The sequence below is a fragment of the Caloenas nicobarica genome, chromosome 19, assembly GCF_036013445.1.
Source record: "Caloenas nicobarica isolate bCalNic1 chromosome 19, bCalNic1.hap1, whole genome shotgun sequence".
NCBI lineage: Eukaryota > Metazoa > Chordata > Aves > Columbiformes > Columbidae > Caloenas > Caloenas nicobarica.
The window spans coordinates 1,227,467-1,248,846 of NC_088263.1; the positions used below are offsets into that span (position 1 = coordinate 1,227,467).

Here is a 21,380-nt window from a genome sequence, read left to right on the forward strand (position 1 = left end):
GTGTAAGACTATTTACACCTATCAAGGACCAGGAATTGTCAAAGTTTTTCAAATGTATTACACATAAAGGAGGGCACTTTACTTTTATGCCTTCTGTTTGGGCAGATATCTGAATATTATCTGTGAAGTAGCATAACAACCCCAGAATGTTAGTGGAACTTGAGTTATTATACATTTGCTGCAAATTACCAGCATCTCACCCCTGGTCACCCAGAGAACGAGCTGGCACAGTGTCTGATTTTCATGGTCAGAAATGTTCATATAAATAAGTTATCTCATTGTCACAGCTGGAGAAGGAGAGGAGATCAGCTGCGGCCTCTCCCAGCGCTGAACAGCTGGCGCCAGGTTCATCCGCTTCGTTCTCACGCGAGACCAGAGCAGACTGAAGAGCTGCACAACGGGGGCCTGAAAAGAACCGCAGCCGCTTTTCTAGATGTTGTATCCCCGTGCCCTTGTCTCGAGTCGCACGCGCCAAAGCGAAGGACAGAGCAGTTCCAACCGTGAGCTGGCAAAGGGGCTGGCTGAGCCACAGCGCAGGAGTGCCCCAAAGAACCTCATTTCAGTACGTTTGCAAAGGTTTAAGCTTTTACATTTGAGAAACTAAGGGATGAGTTTGCCCATGCAAACACTAGCACAGAAAGTTTTTGATTTAGCAACAAAAGGTCCTTTGGCTCCAGGTCAGTAAAAGCTGAAGTACCATTCCTACCCCTTTGCTGTCCCAGACACTTTGCGAAACAGGTGATTAGAACACGGACAGCCCTAAATAAACGGACTGGCTTTAACCCTGCCCAACACTGGTTCTAGTTATTGTCCCAAATGAAGAGCTGCGTCGCTGTTCTGCTCCACGGGACAAGGAATTTCCTAGCAGAAGGTCTAAATAGACACAAGTGTACTTCTTGTGCCAAAGCACCCTGAGATAACATTTTAAACTGTACCAACTGGTCGGCTCTGCTGCAGTCAAACTATTCCCTGCAAAAATACTCTGAACATTAGAATCGTGGAGCAAGTGCGTGCCTTCTGGGATCTAACTGCTCAGAAATACCCACAATATTCTGTCATTCCCCTGCACAAGCACCCCAGCCTCTCCTTGCCAAGCCCAGACTGTCTCCTGCAGCACCAGCCCCTCAGAGTCCCCGGGCAGCTCCCTCCTGGAACCCACCAGACCCCAAGGGCTGTGGGTGACTTTGCACAAAACAGGTGCCATGGCACTTACCAACCAAGTTGGGTCTCGAATTGCAAGATCCCCTCCAAAACAGCAGTGAGAACGCCACACACTGAAAGTGGTGCAGCAAAACACCAGACCTGCCTATTCCCAAGGCCTCTGTTAAACCAGGAGAATTTCAGGTGCTATGTGAGATGTCCTCGCGCTCCAGCTGCCACCCGAGGCAGCAATCACAGAATCACAGTGTTTGGGGTTGCAGGGACCTCTGTAGATCCCCCAGCCCAACCTCTGCTCACGCAGGGTCACCAGAGCAGATCACACATGTTGGTCCAGGAGGGTTTGAATGTCTCCAGAGAAGGAGACTCCACACCCGCTCTGGGCAGCCTGGTCCAAGCTCTGGCACCTCCCAGCAAAGAAGTTTCTCCTCATGTTCAGACGGACCCTCCTGTGTTCCAGTCTGTGCCCATTGCCCCTCACCCTGGCATTGGGCACCACTGAACAGAGTCTGGTCCATCCTCTGACACCCACCCTGAGATATTGATCCCATTTATCGGATCTCTCTCAGCTTCTCTTCTCCAGCTCAACAGCCCCAGCTCTCTCAGCCTCTCCTCATCAGAAAGATGCTCCAGACCCCTCAGCATCTTTGTAGCCCCGTCAGTCTCATGTCACATTGCCAACCTCATGCAAGTATCTCAGATACCACCTGACATCTGGAACATTGGTAGAGGCGACCTTTGCAACCAGAGCTGCTTCCCTACTATGCTCCTCACAGACACTATTGTTCTATGTGCTCATTTTTTGAAAGCTTGGCAGATGATTGAAAAATGCCTTCCATGCTTTTTAGTCTCAAAGCGATTTTGTCCTGCAGAATTTCCAGGGAAACATCAGCATTCAACAAACCCCTCTTGCTGCTGGCCAAATCCTCTCCGCAGTCACTGGCAGGATGACCCTTCCTCAACACATCTGACCAGTGCCATGTATTGGCTGTTCTGTGATTGCTCTACCCAATTCTAGCATCTTTATCATCTTTATCATCAGCATGCAGAACTGGCACACAGCAAAGCAGACGATTGGCTCATGCCCTGCCTCTTTTTTTCCAGCCTATCTACCATCGATATCCTACACACCTTCCCGTCTGCTTGTGAAGACAGGCGCTCTGCTGCGCGGTTCCACGCAGCTCCGGATCAGTTAGGCAAGTGATGAATCGCAAAGCAGCTGGCACTGTGCGCGAGCAGCACTCCTCCCTCTGCCCCCAGGGATCTTCTTGGAGAAGATGACACGAGTGGCAGCTCTTCTCCTGGGCTGCCAGCAGGCCGTGGTGACGAGGGCGGCTTCCCGGGGGTACAGAGACATTCTGACTCCTTTGCTGTCCCTCCTGCCTGCCCTCCCTGCCCGCGCAGCCCCAGCCGGTCGCAGAGCAGCAGCGCGGGCGCTGGCAGGCGCAGGGGGCAAAACCAGTTTGCTACAGGGCTGGAAACAGGTTCTGTTGGCCCCACAATTAACTCCAGTTTCTGCCTTTTGTAGGAGCAGTCAGGATCACACCTTTGATTCATCCCACAGGGCAGGAACAGGAAAATTCTGTCCTTGTATTGCTCAGGGTGAACAAAAAGAAATAACAGCCCAGAAATGCCTATCACCTGCCATACCAAACGTGGCACAGCCAGCACCACCGAATGAGGAGACACCACTCTCACCAGGGCTCTAAGTGTTTTGTTACGACTGCAGCACAGAATTAAACAAAACCAGGCTTTAAACCCATGAAGACTTTCAACCTCTTTGGACTTAAACTTGAAAAAAATTATCCAAAATATTCTGACTGAGTATTTGCTGTTGTGGAATCTTTTGGGACTTCTGGTTCCCATTCCCGCAGAAGATTCAGGTCACACTGCATCCCATCCTCTGCTTCCTACCCAGCGCAACGTGTCTTTAACATTGTCAGGCAGAGCCTGGGAGATACAAATTGTCCGTGAGTTTGAACTAAACATAGGGTAGGAGGTATAACACAAACAACTGCTCTCTCCAGCTCCACAAGGAGCGTAATAGATTTTTTTGGTCAAAATATGTCAGGTCACAGATGAAGCTCTGAGTGGATAGTTGAACCTCTCCCTCATGTAAAGCCCAATCTTCCAAAACCAGTGAAGTCCCCAAAATCCTTAGTGTTTGCACCAAAAACTAAAACTTGCTCAGAGTTTTTCCTTCGCAACTTTTTTTTCGTTGGGAGCAGCCGCGCTGCCGGCAGCGTGAAGCAAAAGCCTCCCTGCACATGCAGTTATTTCAGCTTCCTCCAGATGCACAGGTACAGATTCCGATCGCTTTAAAGTGCTGCCAAGGACAGTGATCACTGATAGTGCAGGGGCAGGACTGAGAACAGGCAAGTTTAAGCACTACTCGTGTGATAAGCACATAGTTGTCAAAAATATATTAAGCTGGCAGCACGCAGAAAATACAAAGTTTGGAATACTCTGGGAAAGCAAAGACGACCTTCTGCCACAGTCCATCATGCAGTTGAGCTCGGTGTAGTTCTCTTACCAGGCACAAAACAAGCACTTTTCTGAGAGCATCTATTCCCAAGGCTCCTGTTTTCAAAAGTGACCGACACGATCTGCAATTGTGTTAACTGGGAGGTTCTTCCCCGCATCGTGCCAGCAGAAACCCCTGCACTGCACACACCAAAGTACATCCAGGAGGTGTGAGGAAGATGTTTCGTGGCTAATCCCACCTCAGGTCTTGATCCAGCGAGGCACTAAGTAGGACTTGTGCTGGCCTATAAGCTTGTGAGAAGCAAAGGGAACCCTGAAAAGTTCTTTCACTGGAGAAGATCACTGAGATCAAGAGGCAAGACCCCTTCCTCTCCTCACAAAGCCCGGCCTCTTGCATCGCTGTGATGAACTATCATACATGCGGAAGTTGAATATTCACCATTGGAAACACCTAGTAGGCTTAACAGTTGCCACAAAGTGATGCTGGGCATTTTATCAATGATCTCTGTCTTAAAAAACCACATCCTCATGCCTTTCAATTGCTCTTTTTCCTGATGGCCCATGAAAGAGAGAAGGAACAACTTCAGCCATTTTGCTGGTGTGCACAGACAGCGCCCGAGATCTCAGACAGGAGATGATCAGTCATCGGACCGGCGCGTCACCGCCCCGAGGCCCACGCTGACCGTTCAAATGGGTTTCCAAAGGCAGCCTCCAGCTCATGATCCAAAATCCATAATAGCTGCAGAATTCAAACTGAGAGGAGTTACAGAAACCTCACTTTGCAGTTACCTCACCATGAGGCTGCAATTCCATAGGGATATCATGGAGACATAAATCATCACTAATGGTTTGTCACCATGGAATTTGTGGTCTTCCATTGTCACATATGTATTTATTGTAGTACCAGGCCACAACATGGTTGTCATGAACTCTCCTGTTTATACACCAAGAACAAAAAAAACCCCACTGCACTTCTCCCTGTGTTATTAAAATTACTTATGTCCTACAGCACAAGATATAGAAGTCATAATATGTAACAGTCACCTAATAAACCTGTTGAAAATGATCAGAGTGGAGCATGCAGACAGAATCTAACATTTGTCCTGATTTACTCACACCTTGTTTGTGGCCTGAAGAGAACTCCTCTTTTCCTCCCTCCTTGTAATTTATCAACGTAAATGTTTGTAGCGTTCACTTAAAAATCAGTGTATGAAAGTAAAAGAACGTACTTCATAATCTTATCTAAATGCTCCAACCAAACTAGAGCATTTTTAAAGGCATAACAGGAATGAAAATACAAACTTTTGTCCTTGCTCTTCGCTGCATGTACAATTTTGCTATATGCTTACAAAGTTATGAGGAAGTGCAAAATTGTAATAGTAGGACAACAATATCCAGAGCTGGATATTCTGAACATCTTTAAATAACCTCCAAGTAAATAACTCTGAGAAAATGGGAGAGGGAAATTCATACTCACCTGAACGTGATCTGTCCAATTCTCCTGAGTCATGGTTTTCTGAAAAGAAAAAATTACTTCTGAGCTGTCTTAGACGAGGGAGAATGTTCCGTACAGCGAGCTGAAATCTAACACACCACCTTACACACTGGCATCGACTGTGATTGAGGAATGCGTTCTGGAGCACAGGGGAAACCTCTGCTTCTCGTATGTCACCAGCTGGGGCACGGCAGAAAAACAAGGCTTAGATGAAGTAATTCAGACAACTGTTAGACTACAGCACGTAAGACAAAAAAAAAAATCCATATGCAATCAAAGCACGCAGGCAATGAGGGCCCTTACCCAGCAGTAGCCTGAACTCTCGTTATTACCCACAGCTGGGTCCTGGGCTTGTCTGCACAAAACTAATCACGTTCACAACGCTGTGCAAAGTGCAGCAGCATTTCTGGCTGCTTCGAAGCTGAGCCGGTGCTCTTGCAATGCAGAGACACCACTGAGCAAAGCTGGAACAGGCCACGGGCTGGGGGAACGCATGGCTCGTTGCCTCTGCCTTTCCCTCAGGAGATCTGCAATAAGTCCATGGACTGTTCACCCAACAGCTCGCCCCATGGAGAGCCATCCCCAGAGGTTCTAGCCAAGGACATGATTGCACGGATTATCTGCAAGGCTGAGCCTTCAGAATATAAAAATACAAACTTTTCGCAACAGCCAAGTCATGAAGAATCCTCTGGAATCATGAGGTCTGGGAAAGGAAACGGATAAGTTACAATCCCCATTCCAGTGGAGTTCAGGGCCGGCCTTGGGGAGAAACTCGGGCTGGGACCTGCTCTCCACTCGGCCAAGCACACGGGCTCCATGAGACCCATTGGCCATCGAGGCCTCTCCCCACTTCTGGCAGAGGTACCAGTGATTATTAGTGCCATTTTACAGCAAGGTACAAGAGCAAACAGGGAGTAAGAGCCTCAAGGAAAACATCTTTGAGATATACAAGCATGTAATTTAAATACTAGCGAGATAAAGAAGCCATTTAGCCAGACCTCATACACAGCTGAGAACGGTAAACAGAGAACACCAAAGAGCTCTCAGAAGGGACCGTGTCCAGAAACAGTTGCCAAATGTACCTTAACACAAGTAACTGGCCAGCTTGGACACTTTAAATCAAGCAAATACTCCAAAACAAAGGAAATGGAAGGCCAGAGAGAGCAGAACACCAGATCAAGAATCCATCCCAGTCTGCTAAATAAATACACCTGAAGAATCACTTTCTGCTCTCACTGAGATGACCAGGCTCTCTAGAATGATGTCATCCCACAGTGAAGCTCTGAGATGCAGGACGCTAGAACGCTCGATGCTCCCCAGGTCTGCCAGCAGCGATGTGGCAGCGGCAGAGCCTTCGCTGACGGATCAGGAGGCCTGGGGAGCAGAACCGGAACGGTCCCGTCAGATCCCCACCGCTCAACCCCCTCTTCCCATTCTGAGGACTTGGGGGTGGGGGATCAGAAAAACCACACGCGTCTGCCTTCTACTGTCAGAACACCAAACGAATCCTCTTCTGAGCAAAAGAACAGGCGCTTCTGGAGGAGGTGTCTCATTTCCTGGAAACTGGCTCTCTGAGGACTGGATCAATGGCAGCGTATGGAGGAATGTCTGAACGACCTGTTGGGCTGTGTTAAAGCTGTGTTAAAAAAGCCTCTTGTACCTACAAGGAGAAAGTCTCCTATGAAGTGCAGATGAAACAGCACTCCATGTTTGGCAAATACAGCTTGACAATTCAAAATTCAAGAAATGGAAACATTTTGCGATGATTTTCAGTCTCTTGTGGTCCCTGTCCTTCACAGTCCAGTTGATATGCCTGGATAAAACGTGTGCAAACTGTTTTTTTCCAGAAGAGGCAGAACAAAAACTTACTTTCAGCTGATAGAATCTGTCTCCAGGTACAGCATAACGATAAATGCCAGACCATCAAGAGAACCACCCAAACCGCCTTGTGAACAAGAAGAGAACTGTGCTGCCCAATGCAGGGTGCTCCAGAGCACCCAAAGGGCAGGAACTTGGCTCCGTACACTCATGAGAGGGGACGAGAAACCATTGTCAAGTCATTCCGCAGACAGTCAGCCTCCTAGAGACCCGCTCCTTGGAAAGAATTAATGGCATCTTCCTATTTCTACAAGCTCTCAGTGCCAGGACAAGTAGCGGCGTATTTGGAAAGAGAACCTGGAGGCTGGACAACAGTAAAGTTAGTTCAAAGAGTGGTTCAGGAGCTGAAAGGATTAATACTACCACTGTGCTAAGCATTAACAAGGCTGTTAGCACAAAAAAGCTTCTGTGGCAGGTTTGGGCCACCTCCATCACAGCCAGGCCACAAGTACCAAAGCAGAGTGCCTACAAAGAACTCAGCAACACAGACTGCTTAAAACTAATGTTCTTTAAGAAAAAAAAAACCACACAACCCCCTCAAGAAACCTGAACACAGCAAAAAAGTCTTTAGCCAGTATGCTCCTGCTAATTTGAGATGGCTGAGGGTGAGTGGACGTGTGGAGAGCGCAGCCTGACCTACCGTGTGTGCTCAGTCACCGTGGAGGATGCCGAGGGGAACGAGCACCTGGCTCGAGCAACCGCCGCATCAGAACATGAACGGACACACAAGCTATTCGCTCACAGATAAAACAGGTCCAGTGGCAGATCAGATGCATTTCTATGCAATAATAATAACAACAACTTGCTCATATACTATCAATACATTTAAATCATATAAGTGATGTTATTCAAAATGCAAAATAAACAAAAAGCCTCATTCACACCCACGCCACACACAAAACAGAAACGTACCTCAACAAACCTCTTGTAGAAGAGATAATTCAGAGTTCTCAGGTGCCGCTGATTTACAACATTAGGGCAGAGAGCTAAAAGAAGGAAAAAGACGTTTAAGTATACAACATCGCTGAACTTCCTTCAAGTTTCACTGTCTAGACATTACATTTTTCCTTCCTCAATTTCAAACCGCGGAAGGCAGGATGCCATTGCCCTTGGAACAATGACAGACAGACACGCACATTGTCAGCTTATCTAAACAATAAACTGCTATTTACACTTTCAACCATGATTAGCAATGCTAATCCTCGGCTACTGATCTCCGGTTCTACCACCCCTGAACGATAAGATCCTCTTGCTGGTTCAATATGCTCCACAATCAATGACTTCACACCTTTAATTAGGCAGCATCCTCACACAGGCACCACCTCCAGTCTCTAGAGGCTGCTGCATTCTTTTCGATTTAATTGGAACCTGGGCTGTTAATTCTTTGAAGCCGCTTTGAACATGTTAGTCAGGATGTAAACTTGCGGCTAATGTTTATCCAATAAAACATATATCTATGAAAGAGACTCCGTACCCACACAAAGAGGGTGGTGACTATTGTTTTGCTGAGCTAGCAAACAACAGTTGTTGTTATTATTTTTATTACTGCCATCTTTATTAGATACGCCTTGTTACAACTGCAAAAAACAAGATCTTCACACAGCGCCTTGTTTTGAAATCCAGTGCAATGAGAGATAAATGCAGAAGATAAAATACATTAAGCAGGATTAGCATAGGCATGTGTCAGTTCTTGCTGGATGCGTGTACGGGGATTTCCCCGGCGCCTTCAGGGGGGGTTCAGTGACCAGCCCCATCGCACTGGGGGGCAGAAGGAGCAGGACCAGCTATCAGAAAGGGGAACAGAAACCAGAGAAGGGAAAATTCTCTGCAGCCTCCCTTGAGTCAGGGTAACCAGGACAAACTCAAAGGGCTCCCGAGTTCCACACTCCCTCTGCTCACATGTGGCACTTCCGAAGATCAGAAACTGCAAGAAAGAAGGAAGATCTCTGAATAGCAGAGCCTGGAATCCGAGGGACACAAACGGAGGTACCACTGGTTACTGCAGCTTCCCAGAGTCTCCCAAAGCATCGCTTCACAACTCAAATGTTTCCATCTCAAGTAGAAATGTTCAAAGCTGTTATTTTGGAGTTAATCTTCCATGGTGTGACAACATATCCTTGCCCTCAAAGGATCTGAGGAAATTATTGCAATTATCCCGCAGGATATTATCCCAATAAATACGGTGATCTTTCCTGTGGATATTAACCCAATATCCAGGGGAAAGATCATCAGCTTACAGAAAGTAACACTCTTTAAAGAAGGTAAGAACATAAATATTAATAATATCATTAATTAACCTAAAAATTTCAAAGCACTTCAGAAAGAAACACAGTGTGATTTCTCTAGATCACCAGAAAGATCCACTGAACATTTTTTCTGTGAGCTTCTACGGGAAATATCCAAAGCGCAGGACCTGGCAGAACAGAGGGATTTTAAGTGCCCAGCTACCTGTGCAGAAAATAGGACAGAGAAACACAGATGGACTGGAAATATTTCAAAGGCACTAGTGACATTTTCTATTCTGATGGCGCAAAGGAACTGAGCTTGAATCCAGTTTTCTGCATTTTATTACAAAAAACTGAGAAGGACTGATCGAAAACATGAAGATAAAAGGTACCTTGGTAAGAGACAATAAATTGAAGAGTTCAAAGCTCTAAGAAAGAAGAACAGCAAAATAAGAACAACAAAATGGACTTGAATAAACTCAGAGGACTAGCAGATAAGATTTCCTGTGAAAATAATTTGTAAAGGGAAAAGGAGCTAAGAAGAGGTGGCAATGAAAAAATTGGATTCTGCTAAATCAGAATCTTTTATTGATCTCGAACACAAGAAGGAAGTTAGAACAAGGTGGAAACTGCGTCACACACATACAAAAGAACAGCACGAACACACAAAATCAGAAAGCCCAAAGTAAAACACGAGATGCATTTACCAAAAGCCATAAAGGCAAGAGGAATTCCAGATAGCCTTTTGGAGGAAAAAACCAACCAACAGTCTAATGGCAAGGCTAGACAAGAACTGGCAGGGTCCGTACAGGAGATGGCAAACTCTGCACCTCAGAGGGCTTTAAGAACAGGTTCCACATTCCACATCTGTCAGAGATACCGGGAGGAGCTACTCTGGCTTTGGGGCAGGATGGTGACGCAGGTGGCACCGCAGAGGCTTTGCCAGACCCTTCCCCTGCAGTTTCACAACCACCTACACATTATATTTGCAGAAATCCAACTGCTTCAGGGAAGAGCAACTTACTCAAGGTCATACACTGGAGTGAACAGGAGTTGGAACTCAGGTCTCCAGAGCCAAAACCGGTGTTCTGTTGGTCGAGGCAAAGACAATGTCCTCACCTTTCCAGAACAGGGACCATCCTTCTCTGCAGTGTTGGTATAATAGGATTTTGGGATCCTGATTGGGTTCTGGAGCATTAGTGGAATACGAATGGCATTATACTATGAAAGCACCTCTTTGGGCACGTGTTACCTCTCAACCTGGCAGCTGCACCACAACAGCGCTTCAGCCAAACTACACTTCACATCTGGGACTCACAGAAGCAAAAATCCCCCTCTGCTTTTGGCCTTTAGCAGACTATCAGCATCGGAGAGGAACTGAAAATGAAATCTATTTGTCACACAGGTTATGAAACCTGCAATACACACCTCTTCCACTCGTATAACATTAGTAGGATGTGTCTACTGGGGACATGGTGCAATACATTTTTAGGTGTGGTGCATGGCCACCACTCCCAGGTGATACGCGGTGCCTCCTGACTTGGGATGTGGACCCGATCTTCTCTTTACAACACGCGGAGAGCTCGACTTCCCTTCACAATGAGACTCCTTACCCTGTCCTGGCAGAACAGAAGGCCCCACACAAAGTATACTTTGTTTGGGGACAAAGTAACGGAGTCTTTTTTAAATAAAAGTACCTGAAACACTAGAGGCTTTTACCCTGGTATTGCTAAGGATTGCTGGGGAATCTGATGAGACACGAGCTGTGCATTAGTCTCTCAGTGTATTGTAAGATTAGTCCCAAAGTGCGAATTAGTGGAGGGTAGGGCTGGACTCAAGAAACCCTCTTTTTGTTGTAACCTCAAAGATGCATTATTGTTTCTCATAAAACGCTCTGTGCCATCAGAGATGAGGGTCAGTGGTCCTCAGAAAGGCAAGTGAAACAGCAGAAACCCCAAACTAGGCTCAAACCCCTCAGCTACCTGTGGGATTTGCTGCCCTGAGAAGAACAGAGTGCGTGGCACAAGGGGTTTGATCTGTGCCTGAAGGAAAAGTGCTCCGCTGTGGTCTTTAGACACTTGTCTGGATATAACGAATTCAAGCTCAGAATGGCAAGGGTGGTGTCGGCTTTTCCAAAGAAAAGCTTGGAGCGGCTGCTCGGCTTGTCTTGGTCCTCGAGGAGATCACAGTCTAATGTCTGTACCTCAGTAGATAAAAATGTAGCTGAGAAGGGCCCAGAAAGGACCCTGGCACGTCCCGTCCCCTCCTCCTCCAGCACCGTGACCCTGCAGCCGCCGCAGCCTCGGGAGTGGACGGGTCCTGCTTTCGAACGTCCAAGTCCAGACGATCTTCTCAGTCACGGTGCTGATATTTAATACAAGAGCTAAAAAACTCTGAAGAAAAATCACCAAGGTGGGGGGAAACAACCCTTGTAAAGCAAATGTCAAGGAAAAGAATAACCTCCTGCTCTGTTTTAACAAGGAGAAGGTAAAGCACATTTGAAATCTCCTCCTTCCAAATGCATTCCTGTAGAATCAGAAGTGATTCCTCTCTCTCTAACAGCATCTTTTGCAAGTGCCCAGTGCGGTCCTCACCCCTCACGGGGCTCCTTGGGGACAGCCCGGCCATGTCCCCTCACCCCTCACAGGGCTCCCTGGGGACAGCCCGGCCGTGTCCCCTCACGGGGCTCCCTGGGGACAGCCCGGCCGTGTCCCCTCACCCCTCACGGGGCTCCCTGGGGACAGCCTGGCCGTGTCCCCTCACGGGGCTCCCTGGGGACAGCCCGGCCGTGTCCCCTCACAGGGCTCCCGGGGACAGCCCGGCCGTGTCCCCTCACGGGGCTCCCTGGGGACAGCCCGGCCGTGTCCCCTCACCCCTCACAGGGCTCCCTGGGGACAGCCCGGCCGTGTCCCCTCACAGGGCTCCCTGGGGACAGCCTGGCCGTGTCCCCTCACGGGGCTCCCTGGGGACAGCCCGGCCGTGTCCCCTCACCCCTCACAGGGCTCCCTGGGGACAGCCCGGCCGTGTCCCCTCACAGGGCTCCCTGGGGACAGCCTGGCCGTGTCCCCTCACCCCTCACGGGGCTCCCTGGGGACAGCCCGGCCGTGTCCCCTCACGGGGCTCCCTGGGGACAGCCCGGCCGTGTCCCCTCACGGGGCTCCCTGGGGACAGCCCGGCCGTGTCCCCTCACGGGGCTCCCTGGGGACAGCCCGGCCGTGTCCCCTCACCCCTCACGGGGCTCCCTGGGGACAGCCCGGCCGTGTCCCCTCACCCCTCACGGGGCTCCCGGGGAACAGCCCGGCCGTGTCCCCTCACGGGGCTCCCGGGGAACAGCCCGGCCGTGTCCCCTCACCCCTCACAGGGCTCCCTGGGGACAGCCCGGCCGTGTCCCCTCACCCCTCACAGGGCTCCCTGGGGACAGCCCGGCCATGTCCCCTCACCCCTCACGGGGCTCCCTGGGGACAGCCCGGCCGTGTCCCCTCACGGGGCTCCCTGGGGACAGCCCGGCCGTGTCCCCTCACGGGGCTCCCTGGGGACAGCCCTCGCCTGCCCCCTGCTGGCCCGCCACTGGGCACTGAGCGCGCTGAGCTCACACACCATGCGGAACATTCACACCACACTGAAATTGTAAGTAAAACCTGTTGGACAAATGAAGATAAACATTCCTCTCAGTCTATGCAAAGAAAACTTCTCAAAGACTGTGGTAAAAACATGTTCCAAGCACTCAAAACTTCAGGTGCTCAGCTAATTTATTACACCGCTACAGGAAAACCACAACTTGTAACTGTGCAGTCAGTGACCGCGTCTTCGCCACCATTATCTGCCTTATTGTCACACAGGCACTAAGGGCCAATATATGAGGACAGCTGTACTTGTCAGAACGGTATCATTTCTACCTCATACTCAACGAATTTCCAATGAAAAACACCACTGAACTCTCTGGGGTATGTGGACTGTGCAAAAACACAACAGAAAATGGATGCGACCATTTCAAACCCAGGTAAGGTCTGCTGCTCACCTCCGCGAACTGCTTTGACTGAAACTTGCATTTGTAAATAGAAGTGACTCTCACAGAGTCTCCAAAGAGTATTAAGTAATTAGCCTGCAAAAGTTACAGGCTTGTTAAACCAGGGCATACTGACCCATGTGTGAGAAAAGACACTATAAAACTCAGTTTCCTCAATCACATACCATTTCTGCCCAACTCCTTCCTTCCCCAGTAAAGCTAATTAAATGGAATCCCCACAGAGTTTATTGGGACACCTTTGGGGATTCGGCAGAAAATTTCCACTGACCACGCACTGTTTTGTGTGTTAATACCGGAATACAGTTCAGAAAAAGAAGAACACCCAGAAATTCAGAGGAAGGGAGAGAGGTGGGAAAGGAAGGCGTGTTATCCCACCTGCCACCGTTCCCCAAGGCAGTTCGAGCAGGACCAGCACTAAGGCAGAAATTCCTCTGTAGGGATTCATCCTCCTCCAACGCATTTCAAAGGAGACTATGGCAGTTGAGCAAAGTGTGAAGTCCTGCTCTGAATTACGTGTGACATTATGTAAGAAATAAACACCTGCTTTCATATATGGGACTATGAGAGTCATCCAGCCCTGTCGCTGCCCCAAATGTGGCATCTGTCTAAATCAGTACCGCACATCCCCTCACACTGGCAGAGGTGACGCACTCTGCACTGCAGACACTGCGGTTTGCATGGGATAAATCGCTCTGGAAGCACAGGAATGGGATCTGTGTCCACCGCAAGGAACCTCCTCACCAGTGAACACGTTGTGGACCAGCAAGATTCGGCCACTGTCATCGGCAGCTCCAACAAGCGGCACAGCATCCCCAGGCTGAGGCACACTGCCATCCCACACACAGCACCTCAGATCAACAGCTACATGTTCCTCTCCTAGATTATTATTTTTAATTTCTCAGAATTCTGCATTTGAACAATTCTTTCATTTCACCTCTACAGTTAATATAATACCTTTGGTGGACCTTTCATAAGGAAAGGGGAACAACTCAAATCCCTTTACAGATCATAAAAGACAATACAGCCTAATGATTGACCCACCTTGTAAAGGAGGAAAAATTACTGAAGACTAGTAAACTCCTGGGAAGGTTTTAGATTTTAAATACATCATCCCCCGTATGTCTCAGCTTTCACACCAACGTACTAAGTTTAATTATATTTACTTATCCTCCTATCAGGGTTTGTAAGGATTATCCTATTAACTTTTGAACGCCAGTCTGAAGATGTGAAGATTAATATACAATATAGTGTTGCTGCCAGGTGTAATAAGCCCACAATTTGTGGTTAGAAAACACTTTTTAGTCCAAGAAGAGAAAATTGCATATCTCAGGCTGCTGATGGAAAGCTTTGCAGGGTAAAAACTAACGGTGCACCTAAAGGTGTCTGACGCAAGGTCCCAAAGAGAAGAAAAACTGATCAACGGTCCCCGCTAACAAACAAAGCCAAACAAAGCAGATTTTGTTAGATAACTGGTGGTGAAGCAGATCTATGCAGTGATGCAAAATGTGTTACTTTGCTCAGAAGGCTGCAAGAGCCTTAAAATTCCTTACCACCAACCCCAGTTTATGCAAAGAACACAAAGGGCTGTGAGGCTCCCGCTTCCCAAGGGTTATCTCCTCCCAGCTGACGGACCCATAGCTCACGAAAACAGATCCCCAGATGAATAATGACCTGATTCTTACGTGAGCGGAATGGAGTCATAACTCAAAGCTGACCATCATGTGTTTACGTAGAGCCATTCTGAGGTCAAGATTTATTTCATATCATGGAAGAAGCAGTCTATTAGTCAGAAGCACTTCATTCTTTGACAGCACAAAGTGATAATTCCCATAACTTACCAGCTTTGGTTTTCAGTATCATTAATTAAACCTTGAAATTTCCCATGATAAATCACAGCAGAAATTCCTTGCTTAACATGGAAGAAGACAAATTGACTTCATTTGTTCTTTACTGGTGAGATAACTCCACAATATGTTGCAATATCACATACCTGGATCTGCGTTAAATCGGTCTAGGAGCCTGAAGACCAGCTTGCTCAGCATTTTGCGGTTAAATTTTTCTGGTTTGTACCTGGACAGGCCTTGATATTGGCTGTAAGCAAATAAACAAAATCAGAAACATCTGTGGAATTGCCTGAAGTACGTTTGCCACATAGCAGATATTGAACAGCAGAGGTGTTAGGGTTTGCTAGGTGTTGGTAAGAAGAGTTCCCTGCCTTCCTTGAGTGACAGCAAATAGCCAACAATACAACCACATGGATTTCCCAGCCAATGACTGAAGCAAGTCCAGAGGCTTGTTTTAAAGAAAGAGAAAGGGAATGATTCCCTCTCATCTTTTTTTCAAAACTAAGACTGCAACTATTGCATTTACACTGTATGACTGTACTGTTGGCTTTGTGAGTGACAGGAGCTATTCTAGCAAGAAACAATTTATAAATTAAAACACACGCGACTATTTCACGAGCACATGAAGGTTAACCACTTGCATCTCTTGTTTTTCTGCCACTTCATCGCTGAACTATCTTCCTGCAAAACCTGTACAACCGATACTGAAACTCACCCTTGTCTGCAGCAAAGCACGAGAGTCTGATTGCTCCAACCTCCTGGAGGAAGCTTTGACATTGTTATTAATATATTGCTAAGATCTACTGCACAGGTTTCATTTTGCACTCCCCTCTCCCGGCAGGAGCTGAGCATCTGTCAATAGGAACGATACCTCTTCCTATGGACTGAGGTGCTGGAGAAGCCTCTGGCACAGACACCAGAATTTCCCCTTTCTCAGCTGAAAAGTGAATATATTGCACTCCATTACGCCAGGAAACAATCTCAGACAGACAACCAGAAAACACACTGTCCTCTGACAGCAAGTTGGCCCCAGCTGTTTAGAAAGTCAACAAGCGTTTCTACCTTGTGATGTCTCTGATATTAAAACCAGGTTCACACCACGTGTCGAGGATCTGCAAGAGCTTGCTCTGGAGCTCGGGATAGTCTCCCACATAATCTTCCACCAAGTTTATTTTATCTTGGAGCAGCAGCGGCGTGCACATCTAGGAGAAAAAATGACATGTAAAGCACGGTGGCTTTGGTCACCATGCTGGGCAGCTTGCAGAGGGCACGGCACACGGCCCGTTGGTGACACTGCGGAGCTGGCACCGGGCTGGCCCGTCCCCCTGCTCACACACGGCAACTCCCAGACCTCGCTTAACCCCCCAGTGCTGCCTAAAAGCGATGTCACATTTTCAACACAAATATTAGCAAAGCTTCAAAATAGCAAAAGCACTGAATTCCATCACAGTGACACCCACTTGCCAAGAGCACAGCTACGATTTGGTATAACAGCGGCTGCAGCTGGAAAAATGGTCCAGTAAACTGGACCGGAGTCTAACGAAATCGACTCTATGGCTTCCCTAGATGTAACTGCACATCGGTGATGCAGCAGACACTTCTTGGGAACAAATTAAAGCCTCCAGTGAAAGGCAGAACAGCGTGGAGGGCCGGGATGGATCAGAAGGTGGATCTGATGACAGAGGAGCCTGCCGAGGAAATGACTCACCTTCTCCACATCTTGATCTGGCTGTAATTTTAGCTTAATGCTCAGTACGGCTGCCTAGAAAATAGAAAAAAAAAAAAAAAAAAGAGCCTATTTAGGAGAAGAACACCACAGTGGATGAATGGGTATTATTCCAAAGAGAAGTACATATGCTATTATACAAATTTTTAATGTGTTAATTATGTCTGCTAAATTTTCAAGTACAAATAAATTATAGAAACGTTTGGCCACATACATTGCACTTAGAAAAGCACAAGAACACTGCTGGCAGAGTTGCATATTCCGAGCAGCAGCACACCCCAGAATCGGCGCTGAAGATCAGGTTGTCTGGCAGAACGGGAGAAAGTGAAGAGCTTGGACAAAACCGGCTAAGACCGATATTTTCTATCAACTGAATTGTAAAAACCACCCGACCCACCACATCTTTCAGAGTTAACTTTGTCCATCTTGCTGTGCCTTTTCAATTTTGCCACATGGTTGCCTTTTCTGAAAGCAACTCAAGACTTAAAAGACTCTAAAATCAAGAGATCTTAGTGTTTAAAATCGCTGCTCAGCTCCACACCCCTGAGAGCGCTCGGGTTCAGCGCCATCGAAAAGACGGTAAGAAGTTTATTTTTCCTTTTGTGGTATCTACAAATCTTTGATAAGCCAAGACCTGCCACGTTCACAAATTAACTCCAAATTAGTATCTTTCGCAGATGAGGAAGCTCTGCTGCGGTGAACTGCAGCAGAACCGGTTCAGCCGCCGTCTGCCCCGCGATTGCAGCAACGCAGGAAGATCTGACTGTGCGCTGCTCGGGAGGGATAGAAACCAATGAGGATTTTCAGCAGCTAATAGTGTCTAATTTCTGTAGTGTGTGAAAATACTTGGATCTCAAATATAAAATAAGCATATTATGGCTTTCTTTAATATAGTGTATTGTTCCAGTAAACAGAGTAGTAAGAGCAAGGAGCCTTCTCGCACATTTGTGTGTTGGTACTGATGTCATTGTGAACTGGGTAGCAAGGATGTTTTTACATGAAGTGTTCTTCTAATTATTTTGCAAAGTTAGCCTGTATTTTCCAAAACGGTAGTAAACAGTGTCTGATAACACCACATTTCTGACCCTCCTGCGGCGTTTAACGCTGAGCACCAAACAGGACAAGAGTCCGTCACCAAGTGAGCTCAGTAATGCCTGTTTATTCAGATGGGGATAAACCCAGTACGTTAGGGCTTAGAGGAAAAGCTCTTATCTTTAACGGGTTTCTCTGCTGTCTGCAATTGATTTGGATTTGAAAGAAATATCATTCGTTTGTCACAATAGTTGCATTTTAGAAGGGGTTTGTTAGAATATGGAAAAAAAACATAATACGGTATAAAAAGTCCTTTCCCCCAAGCAAATGCAAACCTCATCGTTACCCTTCACCTGCATGAAACCTTTCTAGAAAAATTTAACCAGAAAAATAACCTCTGTGGGGTAGAGCACACCTTGAAGCACATTTTCTGTGATCCCTCCCAGCACCACACGCCAGCTCAGCTCCTCCTGGCACAACTGCTCTGCAGACCCAGACAAAGCCCGCAGCTCGGCCCCGCGGTGCTCACGGCACAACCCGCGGCTCATGGCACCTCGGGGGAAATCCGTGCTTGTGTTTCATCCGCTGCAGCAGAGACCCAGTGTGCAAAAGCAACAACCAACACTCACCACGTAAATTCAATTGTTGAATCTTAATGTCCAGAAAGAACAGAGATGTCCAGTTATCAGTGGGAAAACGCTTTTGTTTTTTAATGTGTTTTGGTTTGGGTTTGTTTTGGGGGGGTTTGGGCGGTTTTGGGTTGTTTGTTGAACACAAGATGAACACTGTGCCCCTGGCAGTCCAGACTTCACCCCATAAAGAGAAGTCAGCAGCAGAGCTTTACGTGACAAATGCAGGAACGAACGTTAACGTGACCATGCGCCACAAACCCAGCCAAGGTCATTTCCCAGCCCAGCTATTACAACTCTCCAGCCAAGTCTCTCCCTCCAGACTTTACAACTGTTCCACCTGTTTAGAGGCTGCTTTGCAGAGCTCCACAAGCATCAAGTACCTTTCCTCTCAGATTATCAGATTAACATCACAACGTTCAAGCTGAGTAATTAGACCTGTATGCAAGCTGAAGGTTGCTGCTTCTGTCTTGGACCTGACAAAGGGGTTTGGGTCTCCAAGCTTTGGTAGCTGGTTTTATCTTTAAAAAACACTTGCAACTCTCAAAGTCTTGTTTCACCATTTGATCTCGTAACGATTAAACAAGTAATCGTTAATTTTAACATGCATGCGTACAACGGTTTCCCTAATAGCTTTTTAATGTTCACATGCACGTTCATATTAACCTAATTGCAGAACTGCTATCTAAATGGCATAGTTTTATCTCCACCTCTATTAACCGTACAGGTGACTTAATCAGATGAACATGCACAGTGTCAGGTCAGGTTTTCCCGTTTTACTGGATGTATGTTCTACTCTGCACCGAAGACTGCAGAGCCAGGAAGATTCATTTAACCAAAGCGTGGAGAGACGTCACCTTCCCAGCGCAGCTGGGGCAGATCCAGCTCAGAGGAACCGTCCTGCCGTCAACGTTCCTCTTCCAACAAATCCCACGAGCTGGTTTTTATCATCATTTTAACGTCACCCAGCTGAAGGAGGTGAGGGAGCAGAGGAACGGTGGCGCTGGCAGAAACGTCCCGCAGCCCCGTCCGTGCACGAAGCCAAACGCGGCAGGAGACGCGGGAGCCGTCCCAGGAACACCCAGCCCGGCTGCGGCTCCACGGGCTGGCTGAGCAGCGAGGCCAACGCAGATAACATCAGCCTGTTTACAATAGGAATAATAAGAGAAGAGATATGAGTAACTGTAATAAAGATGAAAGTGCTTGGCAGCTGTGCCTGTGGTCTCAACTTTGAGCTATTTTAAGATTTTGTTTTGTTATTATCATGTTTCAAATTGTTTCGCTCCACAAACAAGTTTTGTGTAAAACGACCCTATTTTTAACAGTCTGTTTGTAGGCGATAAGATCTCCAGAAAAGCAACACCACATCCACGGGCTCATTTTGTAGTTAGAAAACAAACACTTGAATCAGGCAGACAGCGTGTTGTAACCGAAATGGTGAGAACCCCCCTCCCCAGCCAAGAAACGCGCGTCTCCCACCCGCGGTGCTGCAATCCCGCAGCCACACCGGCAGACAGCCCAGTGAATCCAACTGCAGAGCCTGCAAGTTGGGTTGGATCAGCAGGGCAACAAAAATCCGAAGCAGCAGATACACCCCCCACGTCACCAGCTGATCAATACAAGAAAAATCCCAGTTAGGATGCAGGAACATGGAAAAGCTCCGGAGAACACTAATATCAGTTTATCAGGGGCTACTCACCCTCCCTCAAACTACAAAGAGAACGTTTGATAGTCCTGACTGGTGGTACAAGTCGCCTCTTCACAAAAATACGTTTCATACATAGAGAGTTCCTAGCTTCTGATCTAATAACAGCAAAGAATTAGCATTATTGCTACAGATAAAAGTGTTTAACAGCGATATGGGGAAGGTTGCTCCTCTTGCCGTGTATCCCCAGGTGGACACAAGACAGTTATGTGACGAAGCCACCACTTAGTACAGGAGAAAAGGTGATGACCCATCACCTGAACCAAATCCCATCAAAGTCCATGAGTCCTCTCATTGTCCTCGGGGAACTTTGGGCCATTCTTTGATTTAATTACGGTGAAAGCAAAAATCATATTTGGACATTCTGTAATAGTTTTGTTTCCCATGCATAAACACTTAAAAATACAGCACAGGAGCACTGGATGAGGATGGGGAAGAATTCAAAGCTGGGTGATACCACATCAAATTATATCTAAAATGCATATAGGTACACTGACCATGGGATAGGGGAACTTGCCCAAGCTTGACATGTTCAGGCCAAGCCACAAGCACCAGACCACTCCTCTAGTCACGCGATTGCAAAAACAAGAGTATGGGAAAACGGGGAGTGTTGTGATGTGAACACGCAGAGCACTCTGCCCCAAAACCTGCCCCTCTCTGCATGTTTCGAATGCAATTGGCTCTGTCTCATCTAAAAATGACTATTCTTTCCATATACAGTATGAGGCGCAGGAAGCCACACAAGATCTTATCTGCGAGAGCATGTGCGCTTGGGTGGTGTCTACACCGCCAATTTGGGCAGTTTTCCCACGGTGGGGTTCGCAGCAGAGGAATCACCTCTTGCTGGTGGCGCCGCTCGGAGTGGTGATGCAGGACAGGCACAAATGGGTTCTGATGACTCCTGCATTACTTTGCTGTAAGCAAGTTGGGACAACACAGAGGTAAATACGCTCGTGCCTCACTCAGTGCAGTATTTCTGAACCAACGGGGAAGGAATTTCTGAAAACCCTGAGAACAGACCGAACAACAGAACGAGTTTGCAGAGGAAAAGCCAATGTCAACTCTAACAAAATCACAGTGATCAAAGCCTGGGTACATAATAACGGTAGAAATAATTGAGTAAAAGGCACACCAGTATTAATCATTGGGAACATCTGGTTTGTGTTTTGGAATCACT

General features: G+C 47.4%; 1 protein-coding gene across 8 annotated transcripts in view; it reads right to left on the reverse strand.

Moving 5' to 3' along the window:
* The window catches only part of EXD3 (exonuclease 3'-5' domain containing 3), a 291,985-nt gene that overhangs the window by 165,880 nt on the left and 104,725 nt on the right, over positions 1–21,380 (reverse strand). For all 8 annotated transcript variants that reach the window (XM_065648437.1, XM_065648436.1, XM_065648434.1 and 5 more), the window contains 5 exons: positions 16,820–16,873; positions 16,174–16,313; positions 15,258–15,358; positions 7,928–8,001; positions 5,120–5,158 (listed from right to left, as the gene is read on the reverse strand). In XM_065648437.1, the coding sequence (XP_065504509.1) occupies positions 5,120–5,158; positions 7,928–8,001; positions 15,258–15,358; positions 16,174–16,313; positions 16,820–16,873 (408 nt within the window). The remainder of the gene's footprint in view (positions 1–5,119; positions 5,159–7,927; positions 8,002–15,257; positions 15,359–16,173; positions 16,314–16,819; positions 16,874–21,380) is intronic.